The following is a 19,219-nucleotide window of genomic DNA, read 5'->3' as shown; positions in this document are numbered from 1 at the left end:
GCCTGGTTCGCGTTTATGGCGGCTTTGTGATGTCGCTACAGAAAACGATGTCATTTTTGTAAAGGAGAACTCGTCACTAACATATATTAGTCACCGTTGCTTCCAGTCCTAAAAAAGTGACGAACACGCCAAAACAACCATGCGGTTTGGGCCGACATAGGTGATGCTGATGCTACATTGATGGCAACGCTCAGCTCATATACGTATTATCGTAATCACAATGTTTGTTTCGGTACACGTACTTCTGCTGCAAACACGTCGTTACGCAGCTTTATAGAACGCTAAATATGGCACATGGCACAAAGTTAGTCTAATCAAGAACACAGCGACTGCTGCATCGAAATAGCCACTAATTTATGCAGATATCTTCTTGCGATGATTATGGTCACGATACACTGCGCTTTGGACGTTCACTGTAGAGATGTAATAAGCTTGGACGCTAACCGTACCTTCAAATTCTTGGCGCCTTCAACAGTTTCCGATCCGACCACTAAGCGGCGCTAGCAGACCGCGGAGGGAGAAATGTGTTCTTCACGAATACCGTCGCTGCTACCGCACTCATTCAACAATCTGCGCACACAGTGCAGGACGCGATCATCGTTGCTCGAACTCTGCCTGCAGATATTTGATCTGTGTGCCTTCCAGTTTCTAGGACTTGACATTACTGACTGCAAGATGGCGCGGCCCATTTTGGTCGTCTTGTCTGTGGCAGTAGTGAGCGTTACTGCGGTGAGGAGCTCTGCATTAGGTGAGTTAGTGCAACGATTCTGTACCGGCACATTATAGTCTCAACGTGCGTGCTGGTAGCCCAATGATGATGAACAGTACGCCTTTACCGGATACTTTCATGAAATACGACATTTTGCAGATGTTCCCAAGATACAACCGTTCTTTTTCCCAAAGAACCACCCCATGGGAAAAGACGTTACAGTCTCTTGCTTCGCGTCGGAAGGGCAGCCGCCGCTGTCGTTCTCATGGCTCAAAGACGGTGCGAAGATTGTCAGTGGATCAAAGTTTGCCGTCAAGCAACCACTAGACAAGATGTCGACACTGACAATTCACGAAGTCGCAGCGGCCGACATCGGCAACTACACCTGCGAAGCCAAGAACGACGCCGGAAGGGACAGAACCACCGCAAGTCTTGTAATAACTGGTAAGCTCGACGCAGTCTCCCAAACACGAGAACTATGCAACCTCTGCCGCTTGCCGCGTCGCACGTTTCGAACTTATGCCCACTGTCTATGTTTTGAATGACTTTCGACTCTAACGCGCGCCCAGTGTCTGAGAAATAGATGTAGAGTCAACTACGTCACACGAAGCACCACCGCGTGATGCACAGCTATCAGCAACATTTAAGAACGTTGACGTGACAGGCTCACGTAAACCTGCGCGCTGCAACAAAAGTCGTTATAGGGACTTCTCTGTTACTCTATTTGTGACTGCAATAGCAAGGAGTCACTCACTTCTACATTCAAACCGTGTTCTCACTCAAGCCGCTGCGCTAGTTGCCTTAATAGTCCATACGTGGCGCCACTGTATCGAGAAGTGAGCTGCAAGAGGAATAAGACTACGATCACCTCCCTGCAGAAACACTATTCTCCCCGGTACTCACTCGGAGTAGGACGCTGCTGGGTGCACCACTCTTGGAGGGAGCGTTGCGTACGAAATAGCGACGTCATTGCGTCACATCCTAGCACGATGCTCACGCTCATCTTCGGACTCCTGACGCTCGTGCGTGGTATAGGCTGCAGCAAAGGTAGGGGCGCTATCGCGATTTTCACGTTTCCTGCGTGATGTACGTCCCTGCCGCCTCGGCGGCTAAAGTTAGCGGGCTTGCATCGTCGCGGTTGCAGATGCGCCAAGGGTGCAGCCATTCGTGTTTCCCAGAGAGAGCGTGCTGGGAGAAACACTTATGGTCATGTGCGTCGCCAACCGAGGCGCCCAGCCGATGCAGTTCTCATGGCTGAAGAACGGCGTCGCGCTGGAGGAGGGAAACAAAGCGACGCCGAAGATGTTCACCGAGTCTGTGTCCGCGCTGAGCATCCGGGACGTGGGCGCTGAAGACGTGGCCAACTACACCTGCCGGGCAACCAACTCGGCGGGGAGCGACAGCTACACTGCGGAGCTCGTCGTCACTGGTCAGTTGGTTGGTTGGTTGCGAAACTTTATTGAGGTCCTGCAAGGCGCGTGCGTTAGCTCGCAGCGGGCGACTCCCACGTCGGGACCGTCAGGCCAAGCCTGTCGGCAGTGTCCAGCCGAATCTTGGTTTGAGCTACAGTTGGGGCTGGGTCATATTCGCAGAAATTCGAATATGACTGTTCGTCCAGCTTCTTAGAATGCGACCAGAGTTGAGCAGCTTCGTAACGGACACTTCGTTGTGACATCGGTGATGTGCCGACGCACGCATGCGTATGACTGACACAGTACAATAATGATAATCCATGTGTAGAGGAGACGTACGTAGTAGACAGGGGGAAATGACGGAGTAGGCAGGTATAGGAGCGAAATTAAAACGGAATGCGAAGCAGGACAAGTGGTTGTATCGTTTAATGACGGGAAGGGGCTACGCGCAACAAGTTATCACCCCTGAAGATGAAGGGTATGAGCTGGTATATTTCTTCGGTCAGTTACTTTTACAATATGCACGATGATGGGAACACCGCTTATCAGAGCCGGTGCGTCGAAACTAATCATAATATGCCTTTCTGTATTTCATTCCAGTGTTTACTCTTTCTTTTTCTTTTTTCGAGTACATTTAGTGGATCCGAAAACTTTCACTATTTAAAAAGCTGCTTAAAGGGGTACTAAAATTAAAACAAACAATTCAGACTGATAAATTATTCTTTCAGCAATTCATTGTCGTTAATACCGCGATTATAGGTTCATTATGAAAACAGAAAACGAAGGTCACATTTTCATTTTTAAGTTTCGCGCCGAAACCTCCCCACATGAATGTAACGACAGCGTGACGCCACAGATTTCGAGCGTATTTTTTCTTATAAGGGTGCTAGTTTGGGCTATTTGGTATTTTATGATGCTTAAGGGTGATGATGCACAGTGGCTCAACAAAATTTTCTGAAACCTGGTGTGTCAAACGTCTGGCCCTATTAGAGGACCACATACTTCATTTTTACTGATTGAGAACTATGCAAGTCGTAAGACACGCCGTCAAAATATTTGAAGTCACGACCAGCTGGTGCGAGAACTTCGAGGTAGCGTCGCCACCTGCATTTTTTGCTTTGAGCATTGTTTCGCGCTTGCCGACCGTCTTCTCGCGGCAAGAGTGGTGCTTTCGATATTGTAAAAATACAATTTAACAATAGGCAACAAATTGTTTCTCTCATTGCTCTCCCTTTATAAACGTACTTTTCATTCCTGCTGTTTGTTTTCGTCTGTCTTCATTCATTCCGCGTTGTTGGCCTCAGTGTCAAAGCGATTTCTTGTACCTCGGGCATGTCCCACCCGATGGCGCTGCGTGTCCGCAAGAAATCAACGTGACTTTCTAAATGCGTTCTCTCTCTTTCAACCTCACGACCACTCTGGCAAGCCGTACGTGTGTGGAGACTGCGAAACACTGTCAGTGAGAAGTCAGTCACGCCATGCACGGTTCCACATTCAACGTTCGTCACTTCTTCGAGAAGCGAGTTTTCAGCATGCGCATCGTCCTCCACTTCGTAGTATTGGTCTTGGGCGCCTTTTTTGAAACTATGCCTGCGATCCAGGCCTTAGGTAAGCGATTCCACACTTTCAAGCGCACGTCTGATGCATTGCCTTGGAACAAAAAAATCTCTGGGGCTCCTTATTAACGCTAAGACGACTTAAGGCGAAAGCTTAAACCACACCTTAATCCACATCTTAATTCACTTGCACCAAACTACTCTTAACCTTAATCCACCTTAAGTCACCGTAATTACTTCGATTCGATGTACTTTGATACTTACTCCTTACTACTCCACAACTTAATCCACTGTAATTCACTTCAATTAACCTTGGTTCACATTGATAGACTCCAATCCCCTTTACTAACCTTGATCACCTTTCATACAATGTTATTCACTTCATTCTCTCACATGGGTTTCACGTGACTCTGTAGTTTGTTGGTTCCGACGCCGCCGAATTTTTCCACTCACAAGATACATGACGCTTTCGACTTAATAACAAGGGCTGTCCTTAGACGCCTTGGGGTGCGGGCAAGTTCGCATTTGAAGTTCTTTCCTCGGCTGTCGCTAACTCGCTAACTTGTCCCTTGCAGACGCCCCCAAAATTCAGCCATTTGCATTTCCGAGTGACGAACAGTTGGGTAAGGACGTCACCGTGTCTTGCTTCGCGATGCGGGGGCACCAGCCTCTGAAGTTCTCGTGGCTCAAGAACGGCGCTCGAGTCGAAAGCACCTCGGACGTCGAGGAAATCGGCGGCAAGATGTCCACACTGACCGTACGGCAACTTTCCGCGGCGGACTTCGGCAACTACACTTGTCGCGTTTCCAACGCTGCCGGGACGGACGAATTCACGACTACGTTGGTCGTAAACGGTACGTGCAAAAACATGCTTTGTAACAAGGAGGGCGTTAATATGGCGGTCAGCCGCATAGCTTACCCTTTGAATGGGAATCAAAATGTCGGTAGTGTGGTGTTCCAATAGCCGCCTGGCATATCTAACCGGCAATTCCATCATTTCATGCGTTATTAGCAGGGGCGTTGAAATGCCCTATGTCAACAGCATCGCTGCTACAATACAGGGAAGCGCATCATCCAGTTATAAATAATCAGGCGAACGTGTATGCGAAGTTGCTTCTAGTGCCGTAGAACAGCACTGCGTCTTCGCGAGTGAGTGCTCGAATCGCACAGGTTTGGCCGGGGATTTTGCGATTCGCACTGAAGTGATTACGGATCGTACCCTTTGTGTGCCGCAAAACCTCTGGAGCTCTCCATTTTGGGGCACATGACAGCGCTTCGCTTGCGAGATGATTCTGGTTTCCTTCCTTTCCAACGTGGGACGGCATCCACAGAAACGTCACAGAGCTTTCACAGAAATACATGAAAATCCGCTGCTCTTGAGAGCTGGCACTGAATGTAAAGCGGGAGCGTGGCGTCCAATGAATGAATGGCAACGAACCACGTGACAAAGAGGTGAAAGCGTCAGTACATATCCGCCCTTCTTCCATCTCATGTGTTCTGTTTATCGCTATAGGCAACAGTACATGAATTCCATTCCAACGAGTGAGTGGCAACAACACAAAGTCGATTTGTTAAGTTTAGGATTTTCTTGTCTCTTTTTTTCCTCTCTCATATCTCGAGTAATCTATATGTGTCGAGGTTACTCAGTGGCAATGCCGTTCCGCTGCTAAGCAGGTAGCCGTGGGTTCGATTGCCGGCTGCAGAAACCGCACAGCCGTGGGTTCGCGCGGAACGACATTATTACTAGTGTATAATGGAGTTCAGGTACACTACAATGACACACTTCTACTCCCCTCATCTAATATTGGGGATGTTACAGTTATGAACTGACAGTCAACCAAGCCTCACATTTAAAAACACCAATCATTCACGGAGAGTTTGTTCAAACTCTCGCGCTAATACATTTCGCTACCTCCCACTACGTGGCGTTAGTTGTCCATTCACGGATTGAATTTTCGTTTGTATACTCCGAACTATCTGCCAGACTGCATTCAGACAACATACCGTACGGAGGAAGCTCAGTGCGATCACTCTTTACACAAGATGGCTCTAGTGTTCGCGCTGCTAGTACTCGGCACTTCATTCGAAATGGCTCGATGCTCAGGTAAGGGGGACCTTAAGATTCGGTGGCGACATAGCGCTACAACGCAACTGCATATCCATGCCGTGCGTTTCAGTCGAGCCGCCCAGAATTCAGCCGTTCAACTTCCCCACCAGCAAAGCCATGCCCAAGAAGGTGGTCGTGCACTGCGTCGTAATCGAAGGAAGCGAACCTTTCGAGCTTGCGTGGCTGAGAGACGGCGCGAGACTTCCGAGCAGCAACAGCGATCATGCGAGGGTTCGAGTGAAGCAGGTCTCGGAGGCCGTGTCTTCGCTCACCATCTTCAGGGCAGGCGCCGAGGACATCGGCAACTACACATGCGTCGCGACCAACTCGGCGGGCTCCGACAGTGTCACCTCCGAGCTACTCGTTACCGGTACTGTACTAATCCCACGCCTAATTTGGCTAGACCAAAACAGCTTAATTAAGTGATTGTAATCTCTCTTCGAGTGAGATTTGCGTATGGGTTAACTATATCCTTTGTACGGAGGTTTCTCCCTCGTAATGTAACCAGCCGGCGTCCATGGGTTGTAACTACGGGTTTAGATTATAACTACGCGCTTTGTTAACGACAGCAAGACAAGGACACAAAAGTGTTTTTTTTTTTTTCACTTCGGGGGTCTGACTATGAAGACTACCCTATTCTAGCCACTGTAATGAAGACCTACCGACGATGATGATGATGATTGCACGGATGGATACGAGATGATACGAATAATAATAATAATAATAATAATAATAATAATAATAATATAATAATAATAATAATCACAATAATAATACTAATAATAATAATAATTCGCGACCTAATCAGCGTTCTAGCGATACCAGTATCAGCTGTAGGAAGAACGACTTCATATATTTTTCACGTGCCCTATACGCTGACGCTGCGCACACAAACTCAAAGGAGCTAGGAGTTTGGAGAAGTCAGAAACACCCGAACATTCCTCCAAGATCCACGCCTGTTTACAGCATACTTGGCGCCTCCTTTTTTCTCTCGTTCGCTTTACGAGAAACACACGCACACCGAACTGATCTTGCGGCGCTAGCGCAAAACGAGCGCCATTGAAATCGGCAAATCGTGATTCGACAAGGCGGCCCCCGTGTGCTTCGCCCTATGCCTCATACGCGGCGCCACTAGTCCCACTGTGACAGCATTTTAAGCGCGACGGCAAGCAACGAGAAAATATAGGCGCTTTAGTACGACTCCAAATCTTCGGTCAGTGTCGGGACATCCAGCCGGCAGTGTACGCCGGCCCCTCGACACCGCGATGTGGAAGCTCAGCGCTCTCACCGCCATCCTCGCTACGTCTTTCGTCAACGCCGGCACAGGTAGGGGCGGTATCCTATATATGTACAGGCTGACAAACATTTAGGGGAAACGCCTCATTAGCATTCAAGAACTCATAGCAACTGATTTTCAGCACAAAATACCGAAAGGTTAGAAAATTTCGGATATCGAATCAAATTCAGTATTTACTAATAATAATTGTTGGGGTTTTACGTCCCGAAACCACGATATGATTGTGAGGGACGCCGTATAGTGGAGGGCTCGGGAAATTTTGACCACCTGGGGTTCTTTAACGTGCGCCTAAATCTAAGTATATGGGCCTCAAAGATTTGCGCTTCCACTGAAAATGAGGCCGCCGCGGCCGGGGTTCGATACCGCGACCTTCGGGTTAACAGTACTAAACCACCGTGGCGGGTAAAAAAAGAAAGAAGTGTTTACGAATAGCCACTATTCGTAAAATCCGAATATTTTCGCAAGAGTTGGATATCTCATAGGGTCGACTGCAATCAAACACTTGACTGGCGCAAAAATAGGACAAATTTCATCCCCGTGGGCATAGGATAGCTATAAAAACGATAGCTTACCTAGTGCACGGAGCAGGCTACGTCGCTCGCACAGCTGTGCTTTAGGGCCAGCTAATTTGTTCCTGATGCTGCATTTGCGCTTTGACAGTGTCACTGCTAGAATTAGGTATACTAACAGGAGTTCATCAATTTATGTCAATTGTAAAAACGACGCTTCGATAATACAAAAGTATCCAAAAGGTTGCATTCGATTGGGTCTCAATATCGACAGTTCTAAATCGGCAGCACTAGATCGACAGTACTAAAACTATTAGTTTTATTACTGGCATCATCGTTGGGCATCATATCAGGCACTAATGAAGTAGAAGAAACGTTGAATTAATGACGGCTTGAATACTAACGACGCGTTTCCCCTAAGTAAAGGTCGACCCTGCGTTTAGATTCTGCAAGCTTTCCAATAGATTTAACTACAGCCATCGGATTCTCCACTCGTCGACAGATGTTCCGAAGCTGGTTCCCTTCAGCTTTCCCAAGGAGCAGCAGATTGGAGCTGCTGTGGCCGTCACCTGCATCGCCAGCCGCGGCACGCAGCCCCTGATATTCACCTGGCTCAAGGACGGCCTTCCCATCGACCCCCGCGGAAAGGCAGCTCCCAAGACGCTCTCCGAGTCCATCTCGGCGCTTACCATTGCCAGAGTGCACGCCGACGACGTCGCCAACTACACGTGTCGGGTTGAGAACGACGCCGGAAGCGATAGCTACACTGCCGAACTGGTTGTCGCTGGTCAGTATCATCCAGCTGTGCTAAACGTTATACTTTCTTTCGGCTGGCATGTTCCGTACTTCTCCTGCTATGCTGCCAACTAGAAAGTTGTGTCTGCCATGCACTAGAGGTGGACGATTCCGGATTGGTCATAATGTACCGTTTGGAAACCACTCGCGTATCGCTGCTGACGTGCAAATGATGCGGCTTTGGGAGAACAAGGACACTTTTGAAGCGAGGAAATCTTCATACATTACGTACGAAGTTTGACAAGAACGTAGCAAGCAAATGTACAGCTAAGTAACTTTTAAAGCCTAACACACCGACGGGGCGAAGAGACATGCGACCTCTACGAGAACTCTGAGCGGGTCTCTCTCCACCTCTTGGTGGACACCGGACCGGACGCCGTAGCCGCCCAATCTTTGGGCGGGACGGGTGGTGACGTCACTCGCATCGTATCCATTCTCGCGCATCGTATTCGTACGGTTTCGTACGTATTCGTACAGTTTGACATGTGTCACAGACAGGGTGAATCACAGCGTCAATCACCCACGCAGTCTTTGGGTGAGTGACACTCAATGCTGTGATTCAAGATTCGAAGAAGTGGTACAACAACATTCGCGATGACGCAATTTTGGAATAGCGCAGCAATATTTAGAAGCCAGTTGAAAGGCCAATTTATTAAAGCACGCTCTATCTCTGCACGGTTCAAAAGTGCCCAGCGATTGCCTGCACAACTAGGCGTTACATCCATTTTGAAAAATGCACGGCTCATGAATTTTAACCGGTCGTTTCTCGACACGTTCACGGTGTGGCGCCACCTGTCTAAAGGGAAGACAAGCGGCAGATGCTTTCTTTTTTTTCATTTGCTTCCCCATAAAAGCGTCTAACCCTGTACACATTCAGAGGAAGTCTTGCTGCGCCGCAGTTCAGAGCCTTCCCGCTCACAGCGAACTTCGCTTCGTTCGAAGCCCGTAAGGCTGAAAAAGGCGCTGCAGAGGGAAGCCTTCAACCATGCACACGGTCATCATTTCGTGCACCGCTCTCCTCTGCTGCAACATCATCGCAGCAGCGTCTTCGAAACTGATCGGTGAGCTCGTACCTTAATATTCCTGTGCACGCACGAAAGGAATTCCTTACCCGTTGGACGTGTGCCTTATGTCACCTATAACTTCAAAGTCGAGGCGATGCAGCGACAATTCTGTTTTCGTGACATTGCAGAACCTCCTAAATTACAACCTCTTGCGTTGCCGAGAAACCCGGCGCTGAATAAGAAGCTCGTACTGTCCTGCGTTGCCACGGAAGGAGACCCTCCGTTGGAGTTCGCGTGGACCAAGGACGGCCTTACAGAGCCCGAAGGGAAGAGGTATTCCACGACAGTCCTGGCTTCCCACATTTCGTCGCTGACGATCCTCGAGCTGACGGCGCAGGACGTAGGCAACTACACGTGCCACGTTTCAAACTCGGCCGGAACGGATAGTTCCACGGCTTCCCTCGTAGTGCACGGTCAGTGTTCATCCTTCCTCGGTATAGAACGATTAATCTTTGCTCGTTCATATACTCTTATAGGTCCCGGATAAGTGCTAACTATAGCCCGGAAACCAGACGACAAAGGGCTAGTTTTCTGGCTGTACTTTGAACTTTACGCGGAGCTTGATTGAGAGTGTCACATGGCGACCGCCGTACTTAAAAAGGTTCTGCGCTCATTTTGTTCGCCACTTCAGGTTCTACAACGTGCGTACGAATCCTAACTGGACTATAGCGTTTCGCCATTCCTCCTATCGAACTTCAGCAGCAGTAGCAGCCGGGAATCGAACCATCGACTTATAGATGGCTTGCACTGATGTCGCTGAAACCGTCGGGGTGGAGTACCAGCATGGAGGGACGCGACGTTTGCGATGTCACATTATTGTTATCAAAACATCAGACGCAGGTTCTTTCGTTACAGCACGCACAAAAGGCTTTTCTGCCGCTTTGAAGCAGGTTAACCGCGACTAATTTGTCACCAAAGCCGTCATCGTGGAGTGCCAGTACGTTGAGGAGCTGCGCCCGTGACGTCACGTGCAAGCTATCTATATGATCAGCTGCGGAAATCGGCAGACGCTCAGCCGCTCGCGCTTCGTTTTTCGAAGATCTTCGGTCCAAGTGAGCGATATCATGGATGCTACTATGCTCGGTGTTCTCTGTGCACCGAGCTTACAAACGTGCCGCTTAACCGCATTTACTTTTGCCGGTAATGCGGGTCCAGTCATAAACAATACACATTACGACAGAGATGGTTGCGCATCAGGGTGCAAAAAGCCCGCACCGGCGCTCACTGCTGAAGTATACACCCACAAACTTTCGTTCGATATAACTGCACATACATCACGGAATGTAAGTACGCAAATGCGGGTGCACAGACTGAGAATACGGTCACCGTTACCAGTTGGAAAGAATGTGGGCGCGTTCTGCATAAGAACATAGACACCTGGATTATGATAGGTCCTCTGCCAAATTAAGTGCAATTAATGTGGAGCCTGACTGGAGTGTAAACGCTGGCTTGCATAGCGTAAGGTATTGCCGTAATGATACCTGAAAATAACGGAAGCAAACGAAGAAATAGGACAGACTACAGAAAGCCTTTTCTGCCATGTCATTTTCCTCTAGTAATCTACGAAAGTCAATACACTGTACATTCGTAACGCTCGCGGAAATCCAGTTTGATGCAAGCCATCAGTTGTGATCTATCTGAGCTTGTTAAAAAAACGTGTGTATTTTTTTAGTGCAGCCTAGCTACACACTTGAGGTTGTCATTCCAGGTACCACAGCTCTCCAACACATTTTCTAATGCTCGCAGAAATGTATTCGTTGCAGTAACGCATGTTCGTTTTCACGTCCGCATCTATAGCAAGAAGATATGCTTCTCAAGCGCTACACAAATGTGACTGGAAACCAAAGAACAAAAGCGTACTGAGACTGTGTGCTTCGACACCACTGATTGATTGATTGATTATTGGTTGATTGGCTGATTGATTGAGTTATCGCTTGATTGATTGAGTTATCGATTGATTGAAATCTTCATTTAAATTGAACGCCTGTGGCCTAAATGGGTGTAGGGTATCAGGTGATAGCAAATAGGTTCGCCTTTTCAGCAAAGGCAAACGGCTTTTAATTCTTCCGGTAGCGTCTCCTTGCGGTGTGAACGGCACCTTTGAGAAGTCGGCAGCACTTTCACCGGCCGAGTGCTTCACCACACACCCCATACGTGGCGCCACCTGTCCCACGGCGACTTCGTCCTTCGTCATGCAGGCGTACGCGTCGCCCGTGCGCCGCTACCAGTCACACAGTTCAATCCCACAGACTCACTACGTGTCCTGCGCGAAGTCTTCGTCGTGCGTCATGCTGAAGTTCGTCATTTCGCTCGCTTTACTGGCGACTTCCTTCGTCAAGGCTGGAGGCACAGGTACGAGGCACATCCCGCATTGCAGCTCTGCATCATTTCCTTTGAAGTTGAATCACAGATCGAGTGCTCACTACTTTGCGCTTTGTCTTCAGAGGCTCCCAAGGTTCTGCCGTTCAGCTTTCCCAAGGAACACCGCATCGGAGACGCCCTGGCCGTCACGTGCGTCGCGAGTCGCGGCTCTCGGCCGCTCGCCTTCGCGTGGCTCAAGAACGGCGCTCCCGTGACGTCGGGCCACAAGGCTGCGCCCAAGATGCTAACGGAGTCCATCTCTGCGCTCACGATGTCCAGCGTGGACGCGGACGACATCGCAAACTACACGTGCCGCGTCACCAACGCCGCCGGAAGCGACAGCTACACGGCCGAACTGGTCGTTGCTGGTTAGTGCTCTGCACTCCGGAATATCCTATGCAGAATCCTTTACACGGCAAGAGTCATTCGTATGCGATTGTATTCCGAGCAATTACAAAGTTATTGGCAGTCGTTGAAACAAATGCACTGGAGATTCCATTCATTACACACGTGACTAGAATAGTGAGTTGCTTTTACCGCGGCTAATTCATTTGTAAGTGGGCTCTGTCACTTATACGACGCCTTGGCTTGTAATATCCCTTTCCCCATTTGCTTAGCCTCATTACCTCCCTACGTTTCTTTTAAGGATCCGCAAGTTCCAAAGAAAGAGCTGTGACCTGAAACTTCTTGAAAGTACCTCGACATTTCCTTCTCATTTACTTCTCATTCGCTGTATAGCGACAATATCTAACGATTACAATGCATGGAACATTACTTCCAGATCAGAGCTCACGAACTTTAAACGCATAGTGTTGCATACGGATAGAAAGTGTGACGCATTTGTACACCTAAGCGTTCGAACAACGTATCCTACCCCGACACTTATATTTGAAATCAAATGCACGCGCGTCTCTTCCTGTGCACTTCGGCGCATGGTCGCGGTGTGGCGCTAGTTGTCCGAAAGCGCCAATGAAGATCGAGCGTTGAGCGGCTGCTCAGAAGGCATCGCTCCACATCGTTAGTCACTTCGCCGCTTGTTGGTCGCACTTCGTATACGACGGCCGCTGGAAGCGACGAGGCGAGATCCCCGAGAGACTGTTGTCGGAGTTTATGTGGCGCTTCAACTACGCCACGTCGCAAAACGGTGGCATGGGTTCCACTAGGGCTGCACTTCATGCTCTTCTGTGCGGATGCCTACTCGCCGAAATGTCCGCGTTGACGATAGGTGAGCCCCTATTCGCGACTTCTGCACGACGAGAAAAACTTGCTTACGAAAGGAAATTTTCCACGCTTCATTTCCTTTTCCGTTACATGAAGGTCCTAGACTACAATACCACAGGAAAATACTGCCAAACCTCTGAGCAGCCCGAATAACTTAATGCAACAGCTTTTCTACTCCGGGGTTTATACGATACTATGACGTCACGATGCACCGGATGATCACGTGGGAGCGTTTGCGACGTTTTTTTAACATTCGCTCCGGCTGGCACAATCGCATCTTATGCTGCTGCTAGGTTTTGAAGACCGATGCACCAGAGTCGCAAACGAATGGGCGCGCAGAATGCGTCAAAACGCTGCGTTCTGCTGTTCCCACGTGCCCACCCTCCGCATCATAATGTCACGATGCAGTGAAACCACGGGAAAACGAGGACCAAAACTTGTGTTGAAACGCTGTTGTATAACTTGTATTCAGACGCTCGGACGTTTGGAAATATTTTTCATGATTTCCAGGTCGCGGATCTTCATTTAACGTTTCACTATTTCATCATTAAATATGCCGGTACTGCTCTCAGATTTCTCTTCTTCAATTATGCGTCGTCACTGGAGCGTATAACTGCACTCAGACTGCTTGCAACGCAGAACCACCGAAGCTGCAGCCATTCGTGTTTCCGCGAAGCCCACTCCTGAAGAAGAAAGTCGTAGTGTCCTGCGTTGCGGTCGAAGGAGACGCTCCGCTCCAGTTCACGTGGTCGAAGGACGGCGGAGCGGAACGCGACCGGAAGAGGTACACCGTCGACACTCTCACTTCACACATTTCGTCGTTGACGATACCCGAAGTGACGGCGCAGGACATCGGGAACTACACGTGCCGAGTGTCCAACGCCGCCGGAACGGACAGCTTCACGGCGTCCCTTCTCGTGCAGGGTCAGTGGTGTAGAGAAGCCAAGCTGTTGCTCGGAGTGTAAATTTCAATCCGTGTCGTAGACTCGTACAGAAATTCGCCGTAAGTAAAGATGGGTAAAGTGCGTACGGCAAGCGTTCGCAAATCTCTACAGACAACATAGCGCTGTCCCTATAGAGTGAAAAGTGTATACAACCATTGAAGATTGCCGTTGCTAACATATGGGGCTGAAACTTAGTAAGAAGCTGGAGAAAAGGATAAGGACCACGCAGCGATGGAATAGAAAACGATAGGTGTAACACTACGATGTTGGAAGACAGTTTATCACAAGACAAACGGGGGTAGCCGATATTGCCACGTATACGTAATGCTTTGGGTAGATAAGTGGGCGTCACCTGGAGCGACGGGATGGATATCGCGAGATGAGAAACGCAGCCGAGAACGGCAGAGAGTTAGTTGAGGCGATGAAATTAAGAAATTGGCAGGCATAAAATGTAATCGGGTCGCGCGAGAAAGGGTAAATCGGAGTTAATCGGAGAGGCCTTCGTCTTGCAGTGGACGCGGAATAGGCTGAGTGCTATCATAGCGTATGAGCGAAATGCGAAAGTACATGTCAAGATGTATTGCTCTTTCAAAGAGCACTTGACAGTGTACTGCGGCAGTGGCTGCCCAATTCTAGGTGAATATCAACGCCTACAGACGAGTGCGCTTATCGCCTGCCAGGCAAAAGCAAAAAGCTGAAATGTGAAATAGTGCTTAAAAGCAAATGTCGTCATCATATGCGAGAGAAAGTTCGAAACATTCGAGTATGATTCGAATATAGAGCTGCACATACGATCCCCGGTCGATTCGACAGTTCGCAATTCGAATCGAATATATTTTGTCGCCCTTATAGGGTTATAGGGTTTTGGAGACGGCAACATTTGGTGTATCTCCATGTGGAATGGATGCAAGACTACAAGCCCCTTAGTTGACCGAACGTCTACATGCGAACGGCGTTACGTGCACTTTCTAGATAATGCGAAGCCTTTTCACCAAACCTGCTCCACATAAACTTGTATTTCATGCTTATTTAAGATTGATAAGTGTATTCCGTTCAGTTTGAAAATGCCAACATATTCAACATTCGTCAGCCGTCTATAGTTTCCAATATTCGTATTCAGTACGACTCGACAATTTCGTTATTCCAACATCCTTGCTCACCTCAAAATGCTTATAGCGCACGCCATTGCACATTGTGAATTCAGCGGGTCTTGTGTTCTTTATCGAAGTTGAAAGGGGTGCCTCTTCTTATTAGGTGGTTTCACCTTTTCGTCACTGCGCGGCGCTAGTTGTCCGTTCGGTGTGCGTGAGTCGGCAATGCTCTGTCGTGGTGCTCGCAGACACAGGATGCGATCTCGTAGAACGGCGCATGCACTTGAGAAGATGTGGTCGACATTCACAGGCTTCATTTGCGGCGTCTGTCTATTCACTCATCTCGCCTCGCCAGCGGTCACGGCTCAAGGTAAAAGCCACTGTGCAACATTTTTTTGTCACCGATCTTAGCAATTCTCAACGACGCACCGGTAATTTCGATTTCGTTTCCCCAACCCTGGTTCCTATCGAACTCTGAAGACGCTCCGAAGCTGCAGCCTTTCTACTTCCCGAAGGAAAATCAGCTTCTGCAAACGATCGTCGTCTCCTGCATCGCCGTGCGGGGTAGCCAGCCGCTGGAGTTTTCCTGGTCCAAGGATGGCCTGCCTTTGACGACGAACGGCAAGCGCGTCGTGACCAGGTTGCTGGCCGACACCATATCGACGCTCACCGTGACGGACGTCCGCGCCGAGGACATCGGCAATTACACCTGCCGCGCCTCCAATGCCGTCGGCTTCGACAGATTCACCGCCGAGTTGATCGTCACAGGTGAGGAGGACCATTGAAACACTCTGACGGGCCGCCACTTCAACAACGATAAAAGCCAAGTCAGCCGGGCTACCACGCATGGTCAGTCCTTACAATACACCAACCTGCAAGAGCTTCTGAACAGGGGCGTAGGCAGAATTTTTTTTTTCTCTTTGGGAGGGGAGCACCTCCTTGATCTGAAGTGGGGGCCGGACAGGCAGATGTGGTCGAGTGCCATTTTGTGTTCTGTATGCCATGGCAAAAAAAATTTTCAGGGAGGGGGGGGGGCACGGACCCAGTGTGCCACCCCCTGGCTACGCCGCTGCTTCCGAACGCAGAGACTACTGAGTTTTGCGTGTCCAATGTTAAGGGGGCGCAGACCGCAGACTGGAGCCGCTAGTCACAGTGACGCTAAAGTCACTAGAATTGTAGCGACGCTAGAGTCACTAAAATTCTGGTGACTCTAGCAACAACTGACCCTGTGAGTATCTGCAGCGGTTGGTGTGTACGTGCAGCAATGTTGCACATCTTTTAAACAGTAAAGGTGTGGGAGGTGCCTGGCTAACACGGCTTCCAATGTAGATAGAGATGTACCATAAATTATAATGCATAATGTTCTACAACGTCTCTATAAAGAGAGAAAAAATCGAAATGATCTTTGCATATATATGACTGAACAAAAGCATGCTCAACAGACTTGTCATGAATTATAAGAAGGAAAGATGGTTTGTTGTTTGTAATCCAGCAGAAAGAAAAAGTAAATACCGGGACATTTGGCGGTCCCGACTAGATCGAGTGGGCACTTTGGGCATTTACCCGAAAATCTGAACGCTCCCGCTGAATCTGAGACAGTTGGCAACCCTTTCTGAGGCGCTGCATACAGCGCCACTACGCAACTACCGAGCCTCGTTTCGAGGCATTGTCACGACGTGGCGCTAGTCGTCCGCATACCAGTGTATAAAATCGGCGAAGAGCAACTTTCGATCATCGCAGGGACACATCACTGCGTCTCGCACACGGCCTCAGACAGAAAACGAATTCAGACAAGTCGGTCAGCCTCGAAGTCTCGTCGTCTGAGGCGAAGCCAGCAATAATTTCCTTGTCATCTCAACTTCGGTTGGCGCCCACCTGACGGTGATGCCTTCATCTGTGCTTCGCATGACCTTCGCCGCTATTTTCCTCGTGAGCAGCAGCCACTGCCGCGGTAAGCGTTGTGCAACGTCATAGATATCTCAGACTTCATCAGTATGCATGCATCCTGGAATGAATATAGTGCACTGAGTTGTGGGAACCAAGGACTGAATTGAGTTCAACAACCAAGCGAATCCAAGGAGAGAACGGCAGAAATTTAGCATTTTTCCCCATTGAAACTGAAGAGTTAATGTTGGAAATCACAACCACACAAGCCAGCCACCAGTGGGAGTCAAACCCTCAACCTGCATATACATCGAGCAAATCAGAAGTTCTAAAATACAAATCAGTGCGAGTGGTGGCATGTGACTCTAGACAACTAAATGCGATGCAGAAACGGTTCAGTTATTGTACCATTCCCTATTTACTAGCCACCTTGTCTTTCAAACACGTAATTCAGGAACGAGAATCTGGCGACATTTAAATTATCAACCGGGACGACGCTTCTTTCAGATGCGCCCAAGGTTCAAGCGTTCAACTTTCCCAGAGACCAACTCGCGGGCAAGAAGGTGGTCGTGTCGTGCGTCGCCGTTGAGGGAGACGAACCCATGACCATCAGGTGGTTTAAGGACGGCCACCCGCTGACGACCGCAGAGAAGAGGACCAAGATCACGAAGCACACGGAGAGCATGGTTTCGCTGACCATCCCCGAAGTGACGGCTGCCGACGTCGGCAATTACACCTGCGTCGCGTCCAACGGGGTCGGAGAGGACAGCTTTACGGCTCCCCTACTCGTCAATGGTAAACTCCAGCGCGAGTTCGTGTTGTGTAGATTCAAGCTGTTCATCCATCTCTTTCTTACTCTTCTTTGTTATCTACCCTTTCCTTTCTAATATTCCCCCTTCCCCCACCCCAAGTGTAGGGTAGCCAACCGAGCCGAAACTTGGTTAACCTCCATGCATTTGCTCTTCGTATCTCTCTCTCTCCAGCACGGCAGCTCGTTGATCAAGGCGGTATAAATCAGAGCAAAGGAATTAGCCGCAATTGTTAAATGTATGCTTAGCCGCCACGGTGGTACAGTGGTTACGATGCTCGGCTGCTGACCCCGAATGGCGCGGGTTCGATCCCTGCCGCGGTGGGGGCATTTTCGATGGAGGCGAAAATGCTAGAGGCCCGTGTACCTAGATTTAGGTGCACATTAAATAACCTCAGGTGGTCGAAATTTCCGGAGCCCTCCACTAGGGCGTCTCTCATAACCATTTTGTGGTGTGGTTTTGGAACATCAAACCTCACAATTTATTATTATTATTATTATTATTATTATTATTATTATTATTATTATTATTATTATTATTATTATTATTAAATGTAGGCTAGTTTCGGAAAATTAGCATCCATTTATCGTCGCCTGCGTATGGAAGCACACGAAGCAAGGCACACAAACACATGGTCGCATAGTTCCCGATTCAAAGTATCAGTCTGTACAGAAGCCTTTCTACCACGTAGGATCACTATTTGATTGAGAGCGCATCTATAACTTCATATTTTTCGCGTAATTAGCTCCTTTCTCGAAAAGGAGCTAATTTCGTGCCTGAAATGTGCGAAGCCAGGTCGGGATCTTATCTTAAAACCCCCTCCTCTCCCCCCCCCCCCCCCCCCCCCCCCCCCAGAACCATGACAGAAGTTATTAATATGCTATAAAAAGTGCATCGATGATATTTTGATTTCGTTTTTCCCGTCCTTTTCATTCATACGCTGAAGTTCCTCACCACAATGATTACACCAGGGTAAGAAAAAAAATTAACCACTCGTTAAGCAGCAAATTACTACCTGCAGAGCCGAACCTTCTCTCTCTCTCTCTTTCTTCCACTGGCTACTTTTCTTTCTTTCTTTTCTTCTTGTGCATCATTTCAAGGTCCTGACGCATGCTCCTCCATCCCCCAGACATCGCACGTTTCGTTCGCTCTTCCATACGTGGCGCTAGTCGTCCATTGATGCCACGATGGTCGCTGCAAACGCGGTGAATACCGAGCCTCTGGTCATTTCACTTCTGAACCTGAACGCTTCGGTGCGTTCTAGTTCGCAAGCTCGATCCTGACAACTCGCGTGTACATTGCTTCTGCCGTTGGGCTCGTCTTTCACGAACACGCGGAAGACACATTACACCATGTCTGCAGTGAGAACCATCATTCTGCTGGCAACATGCTCGACGGTCGAATTTCAATCGGCTGCAGCTGCCGGTAAGTATTCATTTCACTCGACTCATTTGCCATCT

The 19,219-nt window shown here is 48.9% G+C and overlaps 2 protein-coding genes across 3 annotated transcripts in view; both read left to right on the top strand.

Moving 5' to 3' along the window:
• LOC125760271 (titin-like) overlaps nt 1-13,996 on the top strand; it is a 34,004-nt gene extending 20,008 nt beyond the window's left edge. The window contains exons 14-22 of the mRNA XM_049420135.1: nt 869-1,153; nt 1,854-2,138; nt 4,253-4,531; nt 5,855-6,154; nt 8,012-8,377; nt 9,578-9,862; nt 11,523-11,801; nt 11,894-12,178; nt 13,671-13,996. Of these exons, the coding sequence (XP_049276092.1) occupies nt 869-1,153; nt 1,854-2,138; nt 4,253-4,531; nt 5,855-6,154; nt 8,012-8,377; nt 9,578-9,862; nt 11,523-11,801; nt 11,894-12,178; nt 13,671-13,996 (2,690 nt within the window). The remainder of the gene's footprint in view (nt 1-868; nt 1,154-1,853; nt 2,139-4,252; nt 4,532-5,854; nt 6,155-8,011; nt 8,378-9,577; nt 9,863-11,522; nt 11,802-11,893; nt 12,179-13,670) is intronic.
• A 1,341-nt stretch (nt 13,997-15,337) lies between these two features.
• LOC119372183 (Down syndrome cell adhesion molecule) overlaps nt 15,338-19,219 on the top strand; it is a 45,160-nt gene continuing 41,278 nt past the window's right edge. For both annotated transcript variants that reach the window (XM_037642657.2, XM_049419987.1), the window contains exons 1-2: nt 15,338-15,436; nt 15,547-15,834. In XM_037642657.2, the coding sequence (XP_037498585.1) occupies nt 15,358-15,436; nt 15,547-15,834 (367 nt within the window). In that variant the 5' untranslated portion in view covers nt 15,338-15,357. The remainder of the gene's footprint in view (nt 15,437-15,546; nt 15,835-19,219) is intronic.

Source organism: Rhipicephalus sanguineus, chromosome 10, assembly GCF_013339695.2.
Source record: "Rhipicephalus sanguineus isolate Rsan-2018 chromosome 10, BIME_Rsan_1.4, whole genome shotgun sequence".
NCBI classification, from domain to species: Eukaryota; Metazoa; Arthropoda; class Arachnida; order Ixodida; family Ixodidae; genus Rhipicephalus; species Rhipicephalus sanguineus.
Note: the sequence above shows the minus strand (reverse complement) of the source record. Positions and strands in the feature narration are given on the sequence as shown.